Source organism: Betta splendens, chromosome 3 (genome assembly GCF_900634795.4).
Source record: "Betta splendens chromosome 3, fBetSpl5.4, whole genome shotgun sequence".
Taxonomy (NCBI): domain Eukaryota; kingdom Metazoa; phylum Chordata; class Actinopteri; order Anabantiformes; family Osphronemidae; genus Betta; species Betta splendens.
In genome coordinates, this window is record NC_040883.2 from 17920394 (window position 1) to 17939728 (window position 19335).

General features: G+C 46.8%; 1 protein-coding gene across 4 annotated transcripts in view; it reads left to right on the forward strand.

Moving 5' to 3' along the window:
• Positions 1-8668: 8668 nt before the first annotated feature.
• pcdh17 (protocadherin 17) overlaps positions 8669-19335 on the forward strand; it is a 49565-nt gene continuing 38898 nt past the window's right edge. For 2 of the 4 annotated variants that reach the window (XM_029143408.3, XM_029143409.3), the window contains exons 1-2: positions 8670-9364; positions 10146-12947. In XM_029143408.3, coding sequence (XP_028999241.1) covers positions 10452-12947 — 2496 coding nt within the window. In that variant the 5' untranslated portion in view covers positions 8670-9364; positions 10146-10451. Of the gene's footprint in view, positions 9365-10145; positions 12948-19335 lie in introns of all 4 variants that reach the window. The other 2 variants (XM_029143411.3, XM_029143410.3) reach the window with 2 other exon arrangements.

Sequence of the window (19335 nt, forward strand, 5' to 3'; positions counted from 1 at the left end):
GAAAACATTCAGAGATAATTACACGAGCACACTGGAAGTGAATTTATAATTTATCTGACATTCAGAAATCTTTATTAGCTGGCTAATTATCTCCAGTTTGAGATTTTTCTTAATCATCAGCACTTTATCTGCAACACTCGATGACAGTATTTCAGGGTGTGCGATTTATTACGGTTGCTGGGAGTAAAACACGCTCAGATGGATGGAGACACGGAGACAAACTGGCAAATGCAAATTGCTGTAATCAGTAAGCGGGAAGAAGTATTGGCGAGATAATGGTGTCACACAGAAGGGCTGGATAAAACCAGCCACCAGATGGTGCTGATGCGTTTGCCCACCTGATCCTCTGGGCTCACCAACCTTCCCTTTGTGGTGGTTGAACTATTTAGGGTTAAACCAGCGACTCAAACGTGCTTATTAAAATATTAGGTTAATTTCCCGTCTGTGACAAACGGACACGTTTCAGCCGATCGGTTTAGAGCGAGCTGTGTGTGTCTTCCTGCAGCTACAGGAAAAGAGGAAAGCAGTGTGTGGTTGCCATGGGGAACCAGACAAGTGTGTAAAGTATAGAGAGTACATTTTTTTCACAATTGATGAGGACAGGGGGGATGTAAAAACACTGGGAATGGATAATGGAAACAGTGCAAATTGAATACAGCATATCACTGTAAATAAGCTATTACTCCTCAGCCCCATTCACTTTAAAGGAGGCCAGAGCAGCTTTTGCTCCGACAAATAACGCAGCATAAATAACCCAGATGTTTGTGGCGAATGCGCTGAATGTTAAGTGCAGCAGCCTGTGTCATTCATGCACGTGAAGCTCACACCTGTAGACACTCCACGGCGTCGGAAGCTTGTCTCCCGCTGTTGTGTACATCCACTGATGATGAGCACAGCCCATATACATACTTCAAGGCCTCCAGAGTCTACAAAGACTCGCAGCAGCTCTGAGGGAATCAGGTGCCGCGCTCTCACTTCAGCGTGATTTACATCCAAGCGCCGGCGCGGCGCCGCTCTGTGGGGATGGGTTGGAGTTTTTGTTTTCCTTTCAACCCCTTTGATATCGCTAGGTGGGAAGGTAGGGAGGGCAGGTGTTTGAATCGGAGCGGGAGCGAGGGGAGAAAAACATGAGAGGGAGAGAGAGCACGAAGACAAGGTGAGTGGAGGGTGGGATCGTTCCTCGCCTGATGGGAGACAAAAACTCTTGCTCCTGTTTCGCCCCCGCTGCCCAGGATCAGAGCGCGGGAGATGCTATAGATTACTCAGAACACGTGTTCGCTGGCTGTTGTTCATGTACTGTTGTGCGAATAGGAAACAGCGGCGGGTGACGTCGTGAATGAAAAGCTGATGCAGGCTCATATCTCCCGGTTACTGTAAGAATAGAACATTTAACTCCGACAGTGAAACCACATTATGAACCCCGGCACGCTGCACCCGGCACCGTGTGACATGTGATCCTGAGCTCGGTATAAAAGCAACGGATCCTGTGTCAGACTGATATTCTCTCTCCACAGGACCTATTTTTATAAGATGCCGTCATGTACGTGTAACTGAAGTCTGGGTGGGTTCATGTAGCGTTCTGCTGCTTCTCTGATCCATATTTTCATATTAATGATAACTGATGAATTTGCATTTGCTGTAAGAAGACAGAAGGGATGCGCGGAGACGCTCCCCGGGCCGATCGGGCTCCAAACTGCAGTGTCACTCACATCACCTTTAGCGGGTGGGAAAGGTGACTCCACGTGGGCGAGTGTCTGTCTGCGTGTCTGCTCCCTGACACGCAGGCCGGCGAAGTGACTGGAGCAGATGGACCCTGATGCGGACGGCTTGATCAAGCGGAGCGTTATCAGACCGCCCACTCCGGCTGACATAAGCTGCGAGGGCTAAGCGTATTAGAAGGTAGGGGATCTTAGGGGAATGTGGAGACACTTGAGAGTAATAAACTCATCAGGAGAGAGACAGATACACCTGTTCGCTACGGGGTGACTGAGACAGAGGGCCAGGAGAGGAGAAAAGACGAGGGGGGGGTACAGTGCACAGAGGGGAAGAAGGGAAGCAGAAGCTGATGAGGGGAGAGACAAGGAGGGGATGCGACCGCTGTTAACATGCCCCAGTCAAGTCTACCAGTCAGTTGCCTGAAATCACCCCCGTTCATGAGATGTTATTTAAATATCTGAGACAAATGGCACATTTGCAATACTCTGTCTTTGGGAAGAGCAAAGACTGTGATGTCCAGGATTAAACCGACCCGAAATAGGAATAAAGGGAGCGAGGAGCCGGCTCTCCTTCTGCGTACAGTACAGCGAGCTCCAGGACAAATATAGACGCACTACTAGGTCACCTATATAAAATTGGTAGGTAATTTTCAACAATCCTACAACACTTGTTCTTTCTAAAATTCCAGAAATAATGCAGTGACCCATATGATTCTATTTCCTGTGTAGAAAATCACTTTGACCTATTTTGATGTAAGTAGCCCAAGTTCTTATTCCTGCCTCTTACACACGGAGCAAAATAGGTGAAACAAAGGAAATACAGTCATTTTACACATATGCTTTTATAATAAAAACATCAGTGCCGTCACAGTTAATCTTATCCATAAAAGTATGAGCAGTCAGACAGTGTTTAAATGATGGAAACCAGGTGGCTGACACACTGTTCTGGGTTGAGTCTGAGCGTCTGATCGCCGTTAACGCTGGACGTGACGAGCTCCACCCGCTCCGACCGGCGCCGATGCTGCTTTCATGATGTCAGTCCCTGGTCTTTGGTGAGAGAAAAGGTCTGCGGGGCTGTGGGTTTCCTTAGGGGCTTTTACTTCAGCTTGAAGTTTTCTTTGTTGAACTTCTCATCATCTTTTTTGATCAAGCTGCACCTTTTATGTGGACTTTTCATTCCTTTTAAAGGTTCATCCAGTGGAAAAACAACACGTTTTGCCCTTTGGAGGCATGAAAAACGAAAAGCGTTTTAATTTTTGGTTTGCTGGATTTTGGGGAGGAAGGTGAAGAAGATGCAAATGATGTGAAATCATACGTTTCAGATATGAAACTTAAGCCATTAGCATCATCTAAAAACACCACTTTGTGTCATTTGACTTATTTGTGAGATGCTTTCATTGAGTTACAGTAACTACTGGTGCACACACTGAAATCAGGCATCACAATCAATTATGATTTTCCTTTTGTGATTTATTATTATGATAATGAAACATGTGTAAAGCAATACCTTGGGGTGCGTCACACAATTGGCAAAATGAGGAGGAGTAAATGAACCTTTGTTATGAGGAATAGTTTTACAGTTTAATAAAAAAAGGACGACATGATATCCTGCTGATAAATTGATGAAAGAGCGATTGTCTCTACAGTGGATTGGTTCTCAGGGGGGCTCCTCTGTCACTTTGCTCATCTTTATGCTGTCTAGTACATTTTGTTGCTTTAATTAATCAAAATATTAATGAAAGAGAAAGCCAAAGCAAGGCAGTGGTGTAAATGAAAGGTGCCATTAGCAGCGGCCTCCCAGCTTCATTTCTTCACACGTTTCAAAACTCTTCTCTGGGAAATAAAGTTGCTGCCAGTTGAGAGCAAGTAAAAAGAAGAAGTCCAGCACCTCAGAGGAAAAGACGGGTACTTTTAAATTCTGTGGGTTTCTCTAAGTGATGAGAGTTTGTGGCTGACATTGGATGCTAGAAAAGAGGAGAGAAAGGTCAGAGGTCACCCAAGGGCAGAAAGGAGGAGGAATCTAGGAAAAGACTGAGGGCATCTGGTGGCTGGATGAAGAATGACAGGCGGTGGCAGGAGATGGTGGATGCAGGAAACAGGAGGTGAGACATGAGCCTGTGTGAACAGATGGTGCATGGACATTGTAATCGAATGCTACTGTGTGTTATCATACGATTTGGTGTTAGGCTAATGTTCCCATTCCAGCAAACCAAGCTGCTGGTCTCATCTCTTTGACCCACCATGGTTCTACAGGTGCAGCTGGTTCCTGTAGTTCCTCCTTGTGCCAAGTGTCCAGCGGCCAAATGAACCACGTCTGTCACATTAAATCTGTGACAGACGTGTTATCCACGTAATGGCTATGTACATGTAGGTTCTCCATCTGTAATCGCCCATAATGCTCACAGAGCATCCGCGAGGGCTGCGAGGCACAATCAGTCACACCGGTCAGAAGAGCACTGTAAACATGTGGATGCTATCAACACAGACGGACACACAAACAGCTGCAGCTTCAACTTCACCACTGAACGCTTTCACAATAATAATTTAGAAACCGGGTGGTGGCATGAACACACACACACACACACACACACACACACACACACACACACACACATATGTAGCACAGCTCTGTCTCTCCACCTGCTTGAATTAGCTGCTGGGAGGCTGGCAGCCATGTTGGGGATTAAAGCTGCACCCGTGCAAAGGCGCAGGTTAAACCTCGACTGACAGCTAACATGACCCGCTGAACTGACTTGGGTTTTAAAGGCAGGTATTCCACTCGTATGCTGGATTTCATGTTTACATGTTAATCTTTAATCTCCAACAAAGCGCTTGTATCTCAGTCTTCACCACTTGTTTGGCTTTTCATGTTCATAATAAAGTATAACACCATCAACAGCTTAGAGGTGGGGAGGGGGGGTGCATGGCTCTTCGGCTCGTCTTTTTTTTTGAGAGTGAGCATTTTGAAAAGCCATGAACACGCCTTCAGATGTGTTTGAAGATCACAAACTAATTAAATTGAAGCACGCTGAAACCCTTATTATGGAACAAGTGTCATTAAGAGAGACCCAGCAAGAGTTAAATAAGATCAATCAAAAGCCATTAAAGTCACAGATATAATTTCTTGATTTTTTGGGCTCTAATTCTTTTAAGAAAATATTGCTTCAATATGAGCATACAGTGCATCACCTGTGGGGAACACTCATAGTATTTAATGCTTAGTGCAGTTAAATTGCATGTTGTGCTGCTTACAGCACAGATGTCCATGAAAAATGAAAGTGACACATTTTTGAAACATCAGCGCTGCTGTCTCAGCTTTTATACAACGTGCAATCATAGACAAGGACAAAGACTTACTCAAATTCAAACCCGGCGAACAACAAGGTGCCGCACCTGCTCTCCAAGTGACAGCCAAAACAAGAAAGACACAGGTTGAGTAAGCGACGTGAAAATTTTATGTGGGACACAATCCAGGAAATTAAAAGTAAAAAAGTGACAGTTTCCTGCTGGAACAAACTCAGTATCTAAAAGTCGGGACTGTTTTTTTTCCTTTCCGCTAGAACTACTAAAAATAATATCACACTCGGGCTCCACATGGTCTGTCTTTACAGCTTCAATTTCTCCATGACAGAAAACTGCAGCACATCTTTATTACTCAAAGGAAAGACAGAACTGAAGCCAGACACTGTAAGAAAAGGCAGCGAAGGAAAATTAAAAATGTGTTAAACAGGCAGGCAGGAAGAGGCCCTCGCTCTCTTATTACCACCTGAAGAAAGGCCATTGCCATTAGATTGAAATTTAATTTACGAAATCGTGTTTTAATGCTGCTGTTCACCACCAGCCCATTCCAAATACGCTTTCTGTCACCGCGTTTCCTGAGGGCCATTTAATTGGGCTAATGAAGAAAACTGCTAATGGCTCGGTTTATCTCTGGCGGCGCCGGTGACATTTTATCAAGGCAGGTGATTTCGCGGGCTTTGTTTAAGCTAAGCACCGTGCGCAGCGTTTCACAGCTGCAGACAAGAATTCGGCGGTATTTGGGGAAAACAGAAACTTAAGACAGGACACTGATGTCGCACACATGCTGCAGTCGCGTTGGTAAAATAGCCTTTGATTCATGCTATGTGTCGGGCTGTGAGGTGGGAATGCCCACGCAACCTAAAGGCTTCAGAGGAATGTTGAGGAATGGAACACACACACACACACACACACACACACACACACACACACACACACACACACACACACACACACACACACACACATACACACACATACACACACACACACAGGCCCTGTATGCAGGCGGCGACAGTGATGTGACATTAACCTTCATCAGCTATCAACATCTTGACATTAGTACATCAAACCCGCTGTTTAATAATGAGCCTCAGCCGCCGTCCACATAACGGGCGGCTGCGACGCGCTCATCGTTTTTTTCCCCTCGCAGAGAAAGGTCAGCGGGAAAGTCAGGGAGGTGACGCCCGTGTTTATACATGGATGGACTGCCAGATTAAACCAACAAAGCTGACGCGTTGAAACAGCGACACCGAACGAAGGGCGTGGCCCGACCTGGCAACCTGCAGCTCTGTGACAATGTCCAAATACAGGCCGTGATATCATTCGTTCACACAGGTCATGTCCATGAGCTGGTTTCTCACAGGAAGACGATGCGAACGTCTCTATTGTCACTGTGTTCTGTAATTCTTCAGCTTTGACCCTGAGGCTTGTTCCACAAAGATGGGCTTTGACTGTGGCTCACATCCAAGAAGTAGTCAGAGACTATTACACGGACACGTAACCGTATCTACAAAGCTGTTTGGGTCTTGACTGTCCACCGTAGGATCAATTTAAAATCATATATTTATGAGGTAAATAAACACAGTTGAGCAAACGGCTACAATCAACTGCTCAGCTGCTTTCAGCCCAGCAGAAAACATTTGCCTCCAGAACTAATCTAACATATATGAGGATATTTTACTGAGAAAGGTCAGGGACAAATATAACAATACAACCAAAAACCTTCTCATTCACCCACACTGATACATAATAATAATATATGTAATATATATTATCACTGTTATAAAACCACTGTGGCTTTGTTTTTCTGCAGTTGAGATTGAAAGGAAAATTATAGAACTTTACAACTGAACTGAAGTCTTCTGTTCATCTCTGTAATGTTGATGATTCCACCCTGTAGACCTAAATGCAACCTAGGCTTATAGTCATTCTGTTGTGACTCGGCTTCCATGCCACCAGGGGCAGCCTGGTTTCACCCTTTTGGTTTTGTGTCCTTGTTTCCTGTCTTGTGTTTCCTGTATTAGTTTGATTGGGTTCGCCTGTCTTGTCTGGTATTTAAGGTCTCAGTTGGTGCACAGTCTTTGTTGGTGCATTACTCGTTACTTGTCACATTATGTGTTACCTGTTACCGTGCCATCGTGCTCTGTCCAGGTTTGTGTCTTTGTTTGCTGATTATGTTAGGTACTGTTGTTTACATGTTTTGTGTTTTAGGATAGTTATTTAGTTTCCTGCTCTGCAGCGATCTTTAGTTTACCTGTGAGTTTTATGTGTTAGTTTGCATGTTTTGTTTTCTGGCTTATCCTGCATACGCAGCGTCCTTAGTTCGTGTTGTCCTCTGTCTGCATGTTTAATATATTAAATCATTATTTGTCAGTCCTGTCTATGGGTCGTGCATTTGGGTCCTACCTCCAGTTTGTAGGTCATTGTAGTCTGTCTCCCCGCTCTAGGAGCGTGGTTTAGAATACCTTTCAGTTCAGTTCGACCCTCGTTTTAACCTTTCAGTCTAGTTTGACCCTCGCCAGTAACACATTCCCCAAGTCCAAAGCTCATCACCAAAACTCAAAGGAGACCAGCTCTATAAGTTCCCCATACCACCTGTGACCTGGAGGAGGCCAGTTTCCACGTACTGAAATTAATGAGACATTTGGTGCTTAGATAAATTTGATGATTGACTAATGATTGGCTAATGAAGTCTGTTTTGTCCAACAAATCAGGGGTCAAAAGACCAAGATAGGCAACTTTCAGTACTGTACATGAAATGGAGAAGGCCATAGCAATAACGTCTGGCCACTGTCAACTGGGAATGGGTCACAATTTGATTTTCTGCCTTAAGATTATCATCACTGTATTGCAAAAATGGCAAAATTTCTGATTCGGATGATTTCTGATGTCCTGGTGATTGACCAATCATTTCAGCCGTCCTGTCCGTGTTAAGAAAGAACTTTTTAAATTACAGTTCTATCAGTTTAGTCTCCTTGGAACTGGAACTATAATAAAAACCAGAGATTGTATAAAATGAGGCTTTTACACTTTATATTTTTCTCTTCGCATCTCTATCAACAGCGACAATCGTCTGTCTCAAAATTATACATTTGGCTATTTAATGCCATCGTATATACGAATAAAGGACATGTATATACAATGTTTTCTTACCATAAAGCTTTTCATGTCAGAAGATAGTTTGGAACAAAACAGTAAAAGTAAAAGAAAATCCGATGTGTGAGGTATGTTTGCTTCTCTTAAACTACACTGAGTCGTTTGTGTGTTTAGGGAACAAATACTGTACATTTCAAAATAAAAGGTGGAGAAGCCACATTTCAAATTTCGTTGGCCTGAAAAAAAAAACAACAACCCACTTTCGGTTGAACTGAAACCCGCCTTTGTGTGATTGATGACTTAACTGAACATTCAGACCCTTCATCCTGACCCCTGCTCGCCTCTCCTGCCGTCCTGCTCAACGCACGCTTTCCTGTATGGTAAACAACAATGAAGTGTGAAATTTGAAAAAAACAGATGCGCCACCGGCGAACGCGGAGCCACCAATCATTTGTAGTCTGGAGCCCAAGCGGCTTTTGAATCCCTCCTTCTCTTCCCACCTCTTCAAATTCATTGGCTGCCGGAGGAGCAGCGACAATGTTTAATGCACCATGCGGTGTCCGGAGTTCAGTCAGTGAGAGGAAGCGCTGTATGTGCTTAGGGCTGTTTTACGTGCGCAAAATACTAAGTGCCGATTGCGTCTAAACTGAAGGAAATCGCCGCTCTCGTGACAGCTGCGGAGAGTTGGGGCAGAACGCGGCGTTGTTGCTGGCCACATCCTCAGCAGCTGTGTGTGTCTTTCCCCGTGTGAGTGTCAGTGTGTGTGGACTTGGACAGGGGACAGCGGACAAGGACAAAATGCCGCTCCGCGAGCGCTGCTCGGGACAATGATCGCGTTTTAAAATGTGCGCTCTGGATCTACCTTCCTCCACATCTGGATTTCGCCCCGTCTCCCGTCAGAGTGTGTCTCCGAACAGTTTTCCTTTCTGAACAACGGTGACTCACTGCAGGCAGGAGGCGAGCCGCTGCATCCTAATCAGACAGCGGAGAGGACTTCAGCTCATTGACATTACAGTCATACTTTTCTGGAGCACTTTTTTTTATTTCCACTGCGCTGCACTGTAGCCTGCGTGTGCATCGGCGGCTTGTGGCTTTTCCCCCTGCGCGGAGAAGGGGAAGGAGGATACGGGTGATACCCACGGAGCGGTTAGTGGATGAAACTCCGCCTGAACCCCGCTGGAAGTGACTGTTTTCATTTGTACTCTTAGGCTGTTTTTATGCTTTTTTGGACTATTTACCACAGCGGCTTTTCGGTAAGTTTGACGCGTATTTCTTGCGCATGCTTTGCGCCTGTTTATACGTGCGGTGCGTCAGTCGTTGATGATTTTGCGATTATTATTTCCAAACCTCCGCTGTGCATGCGGATGCAACAGCTTCTCCCGAGGTTCGTTGATTCTGGCAGCGAGGAGGAGAGAAGGGGGGAGAGTGAGGGGGAGACGGGGAGCATCGGTGGCGAGAATTACACGACTGTGCCGAGATGTTGGCGGCGCCGTTCTGAATTTTTATAAAGCTCATTTTAAATATCCGGATTATGCGGATTTGTTAATGCGCGTAAGAGCCTCATTTCATACACACTTATTTAAATAGCCGCCACAATAGGCCGTCTCCAGCTGTTCGCCCGCGGCGTCGAGCGTGTTATTAAAGTTGCCCTGTTGCGGTTTCCACCGCCTCTTACTGTGAGGACGGAGCGTCGTCGTGCCAGGGTCAGGTCACGCGTTGCGCACCAGAAAAGCTGCGTTTTGGAACTTGTTCCTGTAATAATGTATGTAGTCAATGAGCTACAGGACGAATCACCATTTCCCTGCGTGTCAGTGTTGCGCCAGTTCTCTTCTCAAGGTTAACTAATTGACAAGCTCCCCCCATAATTGTGCATATGAATTACACATGAGCCCTGTTTTATGTTTGGCTCAGCGGTGGATGTGATTTCATTCCAGGCAGAATGGCTCCTGTAGCCGAGGCTGGTGTTTTAAAGATACCCAACTGATACAAACATTTTTACACACATATATTTTTTGTTTCTGCTTTTCTTCTTAGGTGGTGTGAGTGAACAGTTACAGTGACTATTCTGTTTGGACACTGGATTGCGATTATTGCTCAGATGAGTCTGGGCGCTCAGCTGAATATAAATTAGGTGTTCGGCACCACAGTTCGCTGGAAGAGGCAGAGGAAGAGAGACACAGAGCAAAGACAATCTACAGCGACAAATGCCAAGGCCTCGCATGATGAACAGGACTCTTTATTTAATCGCAAATAATAGAAATATCACATTTGAGCAGAATATCAACAGGTCGAAGAACGTGTAAACGCACCGCAGATAATAGCAGATCTTAAGGAGTGGGGATGCATCTTTCTATTTTCTTTTTCCTCCTGTTATGGGCTCAAGCCCTGACATTGAAAAACTTGAACTACTCGGTTCCAGAGGAACAAGGTCCGGGGACAGTGATCGGGAACATTGCCAAAGATGCCAGGCTTGGGCTTGAACAGAGCGGGCAGGGAGGACAGGGCAAGAAAGCCAACTTCAGGGTGCTGGAGAACTCAGCCCCTCACCTCATCGATGTGGACCCCCAAAGCGGACTGCTGTACACGAAGCAGCGCATCGACAGGGAAACGTTGTGCAAGAGAAGCCCCAAGTGCCAGCTTTCCATGGAGGTGTTCGCTAACGACAAGGAGATCTGCATGATCAAAATAGATATTCAGGACATTAACGACAACTCCCCGACTTTCCCTTCAGATCAGATTGATATTGACATTTCTGAGAACGCGGTGCCAGGGACGCGCTTTCCCCTGACCAGCGCACATGATCCAGACGCGGGGGAAAATGGCCTGAAAACCTATCAGATAACACGAGACGACTACAATCTCTTTTCTTTGGAGGTTAAATCCCGTGGGGATGGTACTAAATTTCCAGAATTAGTTATTCAGCGGCCACTGGATCGAGAAGAACGGAGCCATCACACCCTTATATTGTCAGCCACTGATGGGGGGGAATATCCTAGGTCGGGCACCATGCAGATAAACGTCAAAGTCATTGATTCTAATGATAACAGCCCTGTGTTTGATCAGTCTTCATATGTGGTGGAAATTCCTGAAAACTCACCTCCTGGTAAAGTCCTGATAGATTTAAATGCCACTGATCCTGATGAGGGCAACAACGGACAAGTAGTTTATTCTTTTAGTGGCTATGCCCCAGAGAGAATCAGAGAGCTGTTCTCCATAGATTCCAGAACGGGGGTCATAAAGATTCAGGGGGAAATAGACTATGAAGAGAGCCCAGTCATTGAGATAGATGTCCAGGCGAAGGATCTGGGTCCTAATCCAATCCCCGGCCATTGTAAAGTCACTGTTAAAGTGCTTGACAGGAATGATAACTGGCCGTCCATAGGCTTTGTGTCGGTGAGACAGGGGGCCATCAGCGAGGCAGCACCTCCAGGCACCGTTATTGCTCTAGTCCGTGTCACAGACAAGGACTCGGGCAGAAACGGGCAGCTTCAGTGCAGAGTGTTGGGCAACGTCCCTTTCAAACTTGAGGAGAACTACGATAACTTCTACACTGTGGTGACAGACAGGCCGCTGGACAGAGAGATGCAGGACGAGTACAACGTCACCATCGTGGCCAAGGACAACGGCACCCCTCCTCTGAACTCCACCAAATCGTTCACCGTCAAGATTCTGGATGAAAATGACAACATCCCTCGATTCACCAAGTCAGTTTACCTCCTTCAGATACCTGAGAACAACATCCCCGGGGAGTTCCTGGGCTCAGTTCTGGCGCACGACCCAGACCTCGGCCAGAATGGCACCGTGTACTACAGCATAATCAACTCCAACGTCAGTGGTGGTGATGTCAACACCTACGTGAATGTAAATGCGGCCAATGGAGCCATCTACGCTGTCAGATCTTTCAACTATGAACAAATCAAGTATTTTGACTTCAAGATTCTGGCTAAAGATGGAGGATCCCCACACCTGGAGAGCAACGCTACGGTGCGCATTAGCGTTCTGGATGTCAACGACAACATCCCTGTCATAGTTCTTCCCCTGCTCCTGAACGACACGGCAGAAATCCACGTCCCGCGGAACGTCGGTGTTGGCTACATCGTCACCACAGTGAGGGCGGTGGATAACGACTACGGTGAGAGCGGGAGGCTCACCTACGAGATCTCAGACGGCAACGAGGAGCACCTCTTTGAGATTGATCCAATAACCGGGGAGGTCAGAACCGCCCACCCCTTCTGGGATGACGTTAGCCCCATCGTGGAACTGATCATCCGGGTATCGGACCACGGCAAGCCAACGCTCACTGCTGCCGCCAGGCTCATCATCAAGGCCTCCAACGGACGTCCTCCCGATGGGCTGCCACGCTTGAACGAGAATCACAACTGGGATATGTCCCTGCCTCTTATTGTAACTCTGAGCATCATATCCATCATGCTTCTGGCTGCCATGGTGACTATAGCCATCAAGTGCAAGCGGGAAAACAAGGAGATCCGTACTTATAACTGTCGCATTGCAGAGTACTCGCATCCGCAGCTGGGAAAGGGAAAGAAGAAGAAGATTAACAAGAACGACATCATGCTGGTGCAGAGCGAGGTGGAGGAGCGGGATGCCATGAATGTGATGAATGTGGTAAGCAGCCCTTCCTTGGCCACCTCTCCCATGTACTTTGACTACCAGACACGCCTGCCACTCAGCTCACCAAGGTCAGAGGTCATGTACCTCAAGCCCACTGCCAATAACCTCAGCGTGCCCCAAGGCCACGTGGGATGCCACACCAGCTTCACAGGCCCAGTCACCAGCACTACAGACACACCTACTAACCGCATGTCCATCATACAGGTAAGCCAAACTGCACTTTGCTCTTTCACAGTTGTGCCGCCATTTCACGTCACAAACCCTCCGAAAGCTTTCCTTTCGTGTAACGCTTGGCCTCTCGGTTTGTAATATCAAAGAAGAGGAAGACAAGGACAGTCAGTGGCAGAGAGGCCCAGGAGTGCAGAAGGGAGGGAGCGGTGAGCATTAGAAGGATTAAACAGTCATTCTGGTGCGCTCATAGAACAGAGCCAGTGACAACAACACAAATCAGCTGTGCATGAAATATGTCACGGCAGGCTTTTGAAATCAGATTTTTCCCCAGCATTTTCTATTAATCACTCAATCACGCTTGTTTCATTGCTGTGGAATAAAGTTTAGCCTTTGGCTGAGCTATAAGCAGGAATTTGTTGTTTTAAAACCTGCTTTATCCAGTAACTGAATGATTCTGCGAAATATACTTATCTCTACAAAATCTCATATCTTATTAGGGTCATGGTAAAATATTCGGAGTGCTATGTCACTCCAAAGGAAGTCCTAGATGTATGTATTTGTTTCACTTTGAGTCATTAAATTCGTGGCGCTCCTTGAGAGGTTAATTCCGGTGATTTTAATTCCTAGAGATTAGCAGATTGTACTTATTTTCACGGCACTTTATACGTCTTTGTGTGGAGTGCTTCAGTGTATAAGCCTCTAACGTGATAACTTCTCAGAGTCTTTGGCCTTAAGCCCATTAAAAGTCTGTCGTGTCAGACAAGGATTAAAACCTGCTGGAGACGCTGGTATGTAACACTGGGGATAATGGGCAGTTGCAGCAAGCTAAAGCCTTTTGTGATGTTTACTCATTATTAGCACATGTAAAGTATGTTTTTTTCGTGATATAATAAGAGTATAAATAGCAAGGAGGCTGTTCTATTATTGTATTACTCCATGTTCTGGGTGTTATAGTTGGCAAAATTGGAGTATGATATTTTTGCGCTGGTCCTAATGGACTCTGAGAGTCTCTTGATTAGACTCATCAGTGTTTTCTATCCCACTATTCGTGCCGGACATGCTCGTGACAGTGACTCTGATCAGACGCGACGCGTTCCCACCAGGGATGAAGGCCGCTGCCTGTTGTCCCCGCTCTCAGCCTCAGCCCTGCTTCTATTATGAGCCAGCTGCACAGGCCAAGGGTCAGCGCAAAGACCGTTAAGGCCTCCTAATCAGAGGGACACAATAATTGCTGGTCCATTCTGTGGGATGTCTCTCTGCTAATGTAGGGATGATGAATGTGGCGACGTGAGGCTGCCCATTTCGTGCACTTCTCCGCCTCTTCAGACTGTTCAAGGCGAAACAAGCCAGAGCAGCAACAACACATTCCTTAGTGTCTTGTTTACAGAAGGGCCCCTTGACGCATCAAGCGTACAGGGTGCTCTATTGTATTATTCAACAGAAACCTGTGTATAGGGAGATGGCCTGAGGCATTAAGTTTCTTCAGAAGCCGTACAGAAGCGTATCACTTGCCTCCCCCCTCTCTGCCTCTGCTTCTGCCTCGTCTCTCCTCAGTGTGGACAGTAAGTAACCTGAGTCAGAGAAGAGTGGCTATGGGAAAAATGTCAGGAAACAAAGACAGAATTCCCCCTCCATCGATCTCAAGGTCTCTCAGCCCATCTGTCACTACAGTTTCCACAGGAGGAGAGGCTAAATAAGAAAAATAAATAAAGAGATGGATAAAGTGTTAGAGCATATCAACTGCTCAGTCAGTTTCACAAGGGCACCTTAGTGCTGCTGTCTTCATCTGCAAGTGCAGTAGCTGCCTGCGACTCCCAGTCTCTCCCAGCTGCTGCTGGCCCCTAATGATGTTTTATAGTGGTGCACTGGCAGACAGGCTGGGCCCGGTCTCTGGCTGGGGAGAGGGGAATAATACGAACATATCAACACAGCTCTGCTGGCCTTATCATTGTCAGCGCTGCTCCAGCGCCAGGCCCGGTGGAGAGCTTCATTTCATTTGTGAGGAGAATTCCTGGGATAAGGAGATGGATGATACGTAACGATGCCTAATTCTGCTTAAGGCGTTGAAGGGAATTACTTAGCGAGGAATCAAGGTTAAAACCAATCTGCTGAAAAATTCCTCAGTCCTCAGGAAGAAGGGATTTCAGTAATACGCTCCAAAGAGTGAGCCAGTGCCCACTCTGGCTGGAATACATTTTGGGATGTCTGTCCCGTATGATGTGTATCATCAGCAGCTGCACCAGGCTGTGGCCGGTCTCGCTGCCGCTTTCAAGAACCGGCCCTCGTCGTTACCAGACATCCAAAGACTCCTGTGTCATTCCTTTTAAATGGCCCATAATTTATCATATTGATTTGTTTTGATAAGTTTGGAGTGTTGTAATTCGATTCACCATGAAACTCTAATTAAGCAGAATTCTGTCTCAGTGGGAGCGCATCCATGTTAATAAGGTGCAGGTGGTGCAGAGGCAAAGGGGGCGTCTGAGAGGCTGCGGAAGCCACCTGAAGGTGGCGCCATTCTGCCTCTTGGAGGGTGGCATTGAGACGAGGGTGTCAAGGAGAAAACGGGCTCCGGTCTCTGCTGACTCGATGCCGTCACTTGGCAGAGGTGATCCTGCGATGAAACATGAATCCATAACAAATGCAGCGGCTGCACGCTGAATGATATTTCTATGCTGCTTTACAGCATCTAAATTTGAGGAACAGTGACAAATTTGCGATACACCAAGCTCTGATATAGTTCTTAAAAAATAACTGGCAGCCACAAATCTATTGAGTGGGGGAAAAAAAGCACTTAAGAGGTACGACTGTGATCATTTAGGCAGCTACAGACAGTATAGAGGAGGGAGAAATCACTGCTTTGATCTGTTTAGGTTTAACATATGCATGCCAACAGTGAAGCTTGAGCAGATGTTGAAAATGGATGCTTCCAGGAATGGTCTTTACTCTGCATAATTTAGGGAGCCCGCGTTTACGTGTGTGTTTGTTGCGTGCCCGTGTGTGTGCGTGGGCGTAGCGTCATTGTGTATTCCAGGCATGTGAGTTGAGCGTTTAGCTGGCAGCCTCGGTGACAGAGCCCCTGTCTTTTATGAGCGTGACAATCTTGCGTTTGTCCGAACCTTGAAACACCCTTCCTCCGAGAAACGTACACACACACACACACACACACACACACACACACACACACACACACACACACACACACACACACACACACACACACACACACAGATGCACATGTAAACAGGCTTGGGCTGTTTCCGAGGATTCTACTGAAAAGTCTTATCAAAGCCCCCACTGTATATTGTATTGAAATTGCTCCCACACTTCAGTGGCTACTCAGGCAATGAATAGCAAAGCAGTCTTTATTTCATTCCTTCCCCTCTCCCTTCATCTTTAGATAACCGCATTCCTCCAGAGCTTTGGAATGAGTTTGGTAAACGCGCGTGTGCCGAAGTCCGCTGGCAGACAGGTTTGAGCAGCTCAGCAGCTCCGTGGGGAAACAGTCATTAAAGGGATTTGAGACATTTCAAGAGGTCATTTGTGAAAATTGTGTACTTTTTGTCCCCCAGTCGACATCTTCTGGGCCACTAGGATGGATTAGTTTTACTTGAGCATCGCCCATATAGAAAAGAGGAAATTATCAGCTTACCTTAAGGTAAGGTAGCTTCATATTTCCTCAAGTAAACCTGCTGCCGCTGTACGTACTGTGGCGCTACACAGTGAAAATGTGAATTATTAATAGGCCTCTACCACAAGCTCATGTGATAGATACAACTGAGGGGAAGCGCAATCAGACCGCAGCGGGTTTCTCTGGGGAACAACAGTGAATTATGTTATCTTTATGAAATGAATACATAGAATTTCTTTTTTTTAGCATTGAGTGATTCATTCATTAGATGCCATCACTGGTACAGTATTTTACAGTTTGCCGACGTGTGGACGTGCCACAGTATGTGTTGAAGCTGTAGATACGCTGCACAGCGCAGAGCAGCAGCTATGTTTGCAACCGCTTTCATTAATTAATCATCATGTTTAACAGATCAGAGAAAAGCGCACAATGTCATCAAAAACGCGCGAGGTCTCCGGCTGCATGTTTGTTTGCACGTTTTGGGGAGAGGAGGGCAGAACACGGGGTCGTCTGTCAGGAGAAGCATGCAATAGAAGCATGCATTAATCTTATTCTTCTCGTATCTCGACGCGTTCGGAGCAACGAAAACAACCGCTGGCTGGATCTGGTCTCGTGATTTTCCTCCCGTTTGGACGATATTTGCATTCCAAACGCTCGTCTGTGTGCAATTCTACAGACGTTTACGCAATTTATATTTCCTTAGCAGATACAAGTTATAAGTAGCCAGAAAATTTGTTTGAGACTGGGGGCTGCTGTGGAAGTGGATGTTTTATTAATTGCAACTTCTCAACAACTCAAGTAAGTCCGTTAAATAATTGATAGGACCGCGGCCCGCGGACTGTGCCCACCACAAAACACGGCCTCCCCCTTTAACCCGGACAGAATGAGACGCAAGTAAATATAAAACAGAGCACTGACACCAACGGAAACCCCTCCGCCAGCTGTTTTGCATCCCCTCTAAACAAAACGTCCAACTTTCTCTGCTCAGTGACTTATTTGAACAGAGCCGGTGCAGAAACGCCGCGCGACACAGGAGCGCAGCCTCCATCCGTGCGCGGGGAACGCGAGACAGGATATGAGCGCGCGGTTTAGCGGCGTGATGGACAGATGGGGCCGGACACATTAAACAATTTGTTTGGCTGGATCGGAAGTAGCCCACTGGAGATGACATGGTGGATAATAGGAGCGGGGAGCGTGAGTGGACGGGGCCGTCGGGGGGTTGTGCGTGGGCACGCGTGCGTGCGTGGAGGCTGATAAAGGGGAAGTGGATGATTAGGAGTCCTCCTCCTAATTGACTGACACTGGCGCTTCAAAATGTCATGTTGTTTTATCATCTCATTGTGCTGAGTAACAAGTGTCCCTTCTTTTTAGCTGGGCTCACCGTCCAAAGGCGCGCTGGCATTTCACAACGCTTTCCCATCAAGTCCCATCAGACTTAGTAATTACTTTTTAATCCTGTTATTGCGAAGCCACCGGGAGCGTGACTGCTTCTCCGTTTTAAGGCCAGATACTTTTATTTATGGCGGCTGTGTGCGCGTGTCACACCGCCTCTTGTTTCCCGGCCGCACACCTGCACCTGGTGAAGTGTTTTGTACTGTATGTGCCTGTGCTTTTATTGTAAAGTGTTTTCTTTCGAACATCAAATCCTTCAGTACTTGATATTTTATAGAACTAAAAAAAAAAGAGGCTGTGACAAAGAAATGCGAGCGTGCCCCCAGTAGAATTTAAAGCGTTTACCTTGGTGCTGCTGGAATTGTGCTCAAACACCACAGACACAATGAGGCAGGCTGGCATCAACAGAGGTCACAAAAACAACAGCGCAAAACATAACCTTCACCGGAGAGAAATCTAGAATGCAGCCGCCGTGTGTCTGCGCGCGTGCACGTGCGCTCGTGCACCTGCGCCGCCACCAGCTGTGCTCTGAAGCACCGGTCTTGCTGGTTCTCTCAGATTGAAATGGGCTTCTCTGTAGGAGCCGCCGGCCCCCCGAGGCCCGTTAGATCCCTCCGGGGGTCTCCGGGCTTTAACGCTTTAAGCAGCGGGGGCTCCGGGGCTGCGGGGGGGGCGCGCGGATAGCAGTGACCTCCCTGCAAAGTGCGCCCAAATGCACAGCGACACACAAGGCTACGCCAGCGCGCGTGACACGGCCATGTATTCTTTGAACCGCCAGCAGCTGGGTCTCCTTGCTGTAAATCAAACACTTTCAAAGTCAAACAAAGTGGAAGTCGCTCTGCTGTGCCTTGGCATCGGTCCAACCGCGGGGAGCTTTTATTCCTGCCACATCTTCCTTCACCGTGCCCCCCAGGCATGTGCTGTAGAAACAACACGCGGGCGGCTCAGAGAATGAGTTATGTGAATCTGCTCTCACCTTCTATCTCATTAGTATATGAGAAATGATTTATCCCTCCGTCCCTGAATCTCTCTCTCTCCCTCCTTTGTCCTTGCCGTGTACAGTTCAGCACTTCCTCAGCTTCGTCAGTAATGTGATTAATTGATTGGAGGGATATAGCACGAATATCTAATTTGCTCTAATTTCATCTAAGTACGTGTCAAAACAATCTGCTTTGAAACAGTCCCCCCTCCACTGCGCAGCCACTGGACCGCATCACAGCCGCCCCCCATCCGGAAGCAGCAGCTTGCTCTGCAATCGGAGGAGTATTTTTCTAAACAGCGTTTTCCACTCGGTGTATGTTTGCGTGTGTGTGTGTGTGTGTGTGTGTGTGTGTGTGTGTGTGTGTGTGTGTGTGTGTGTGTGTGTGTGTGTGTGTGTGTGTGTGTGTGAGTCTGACACTC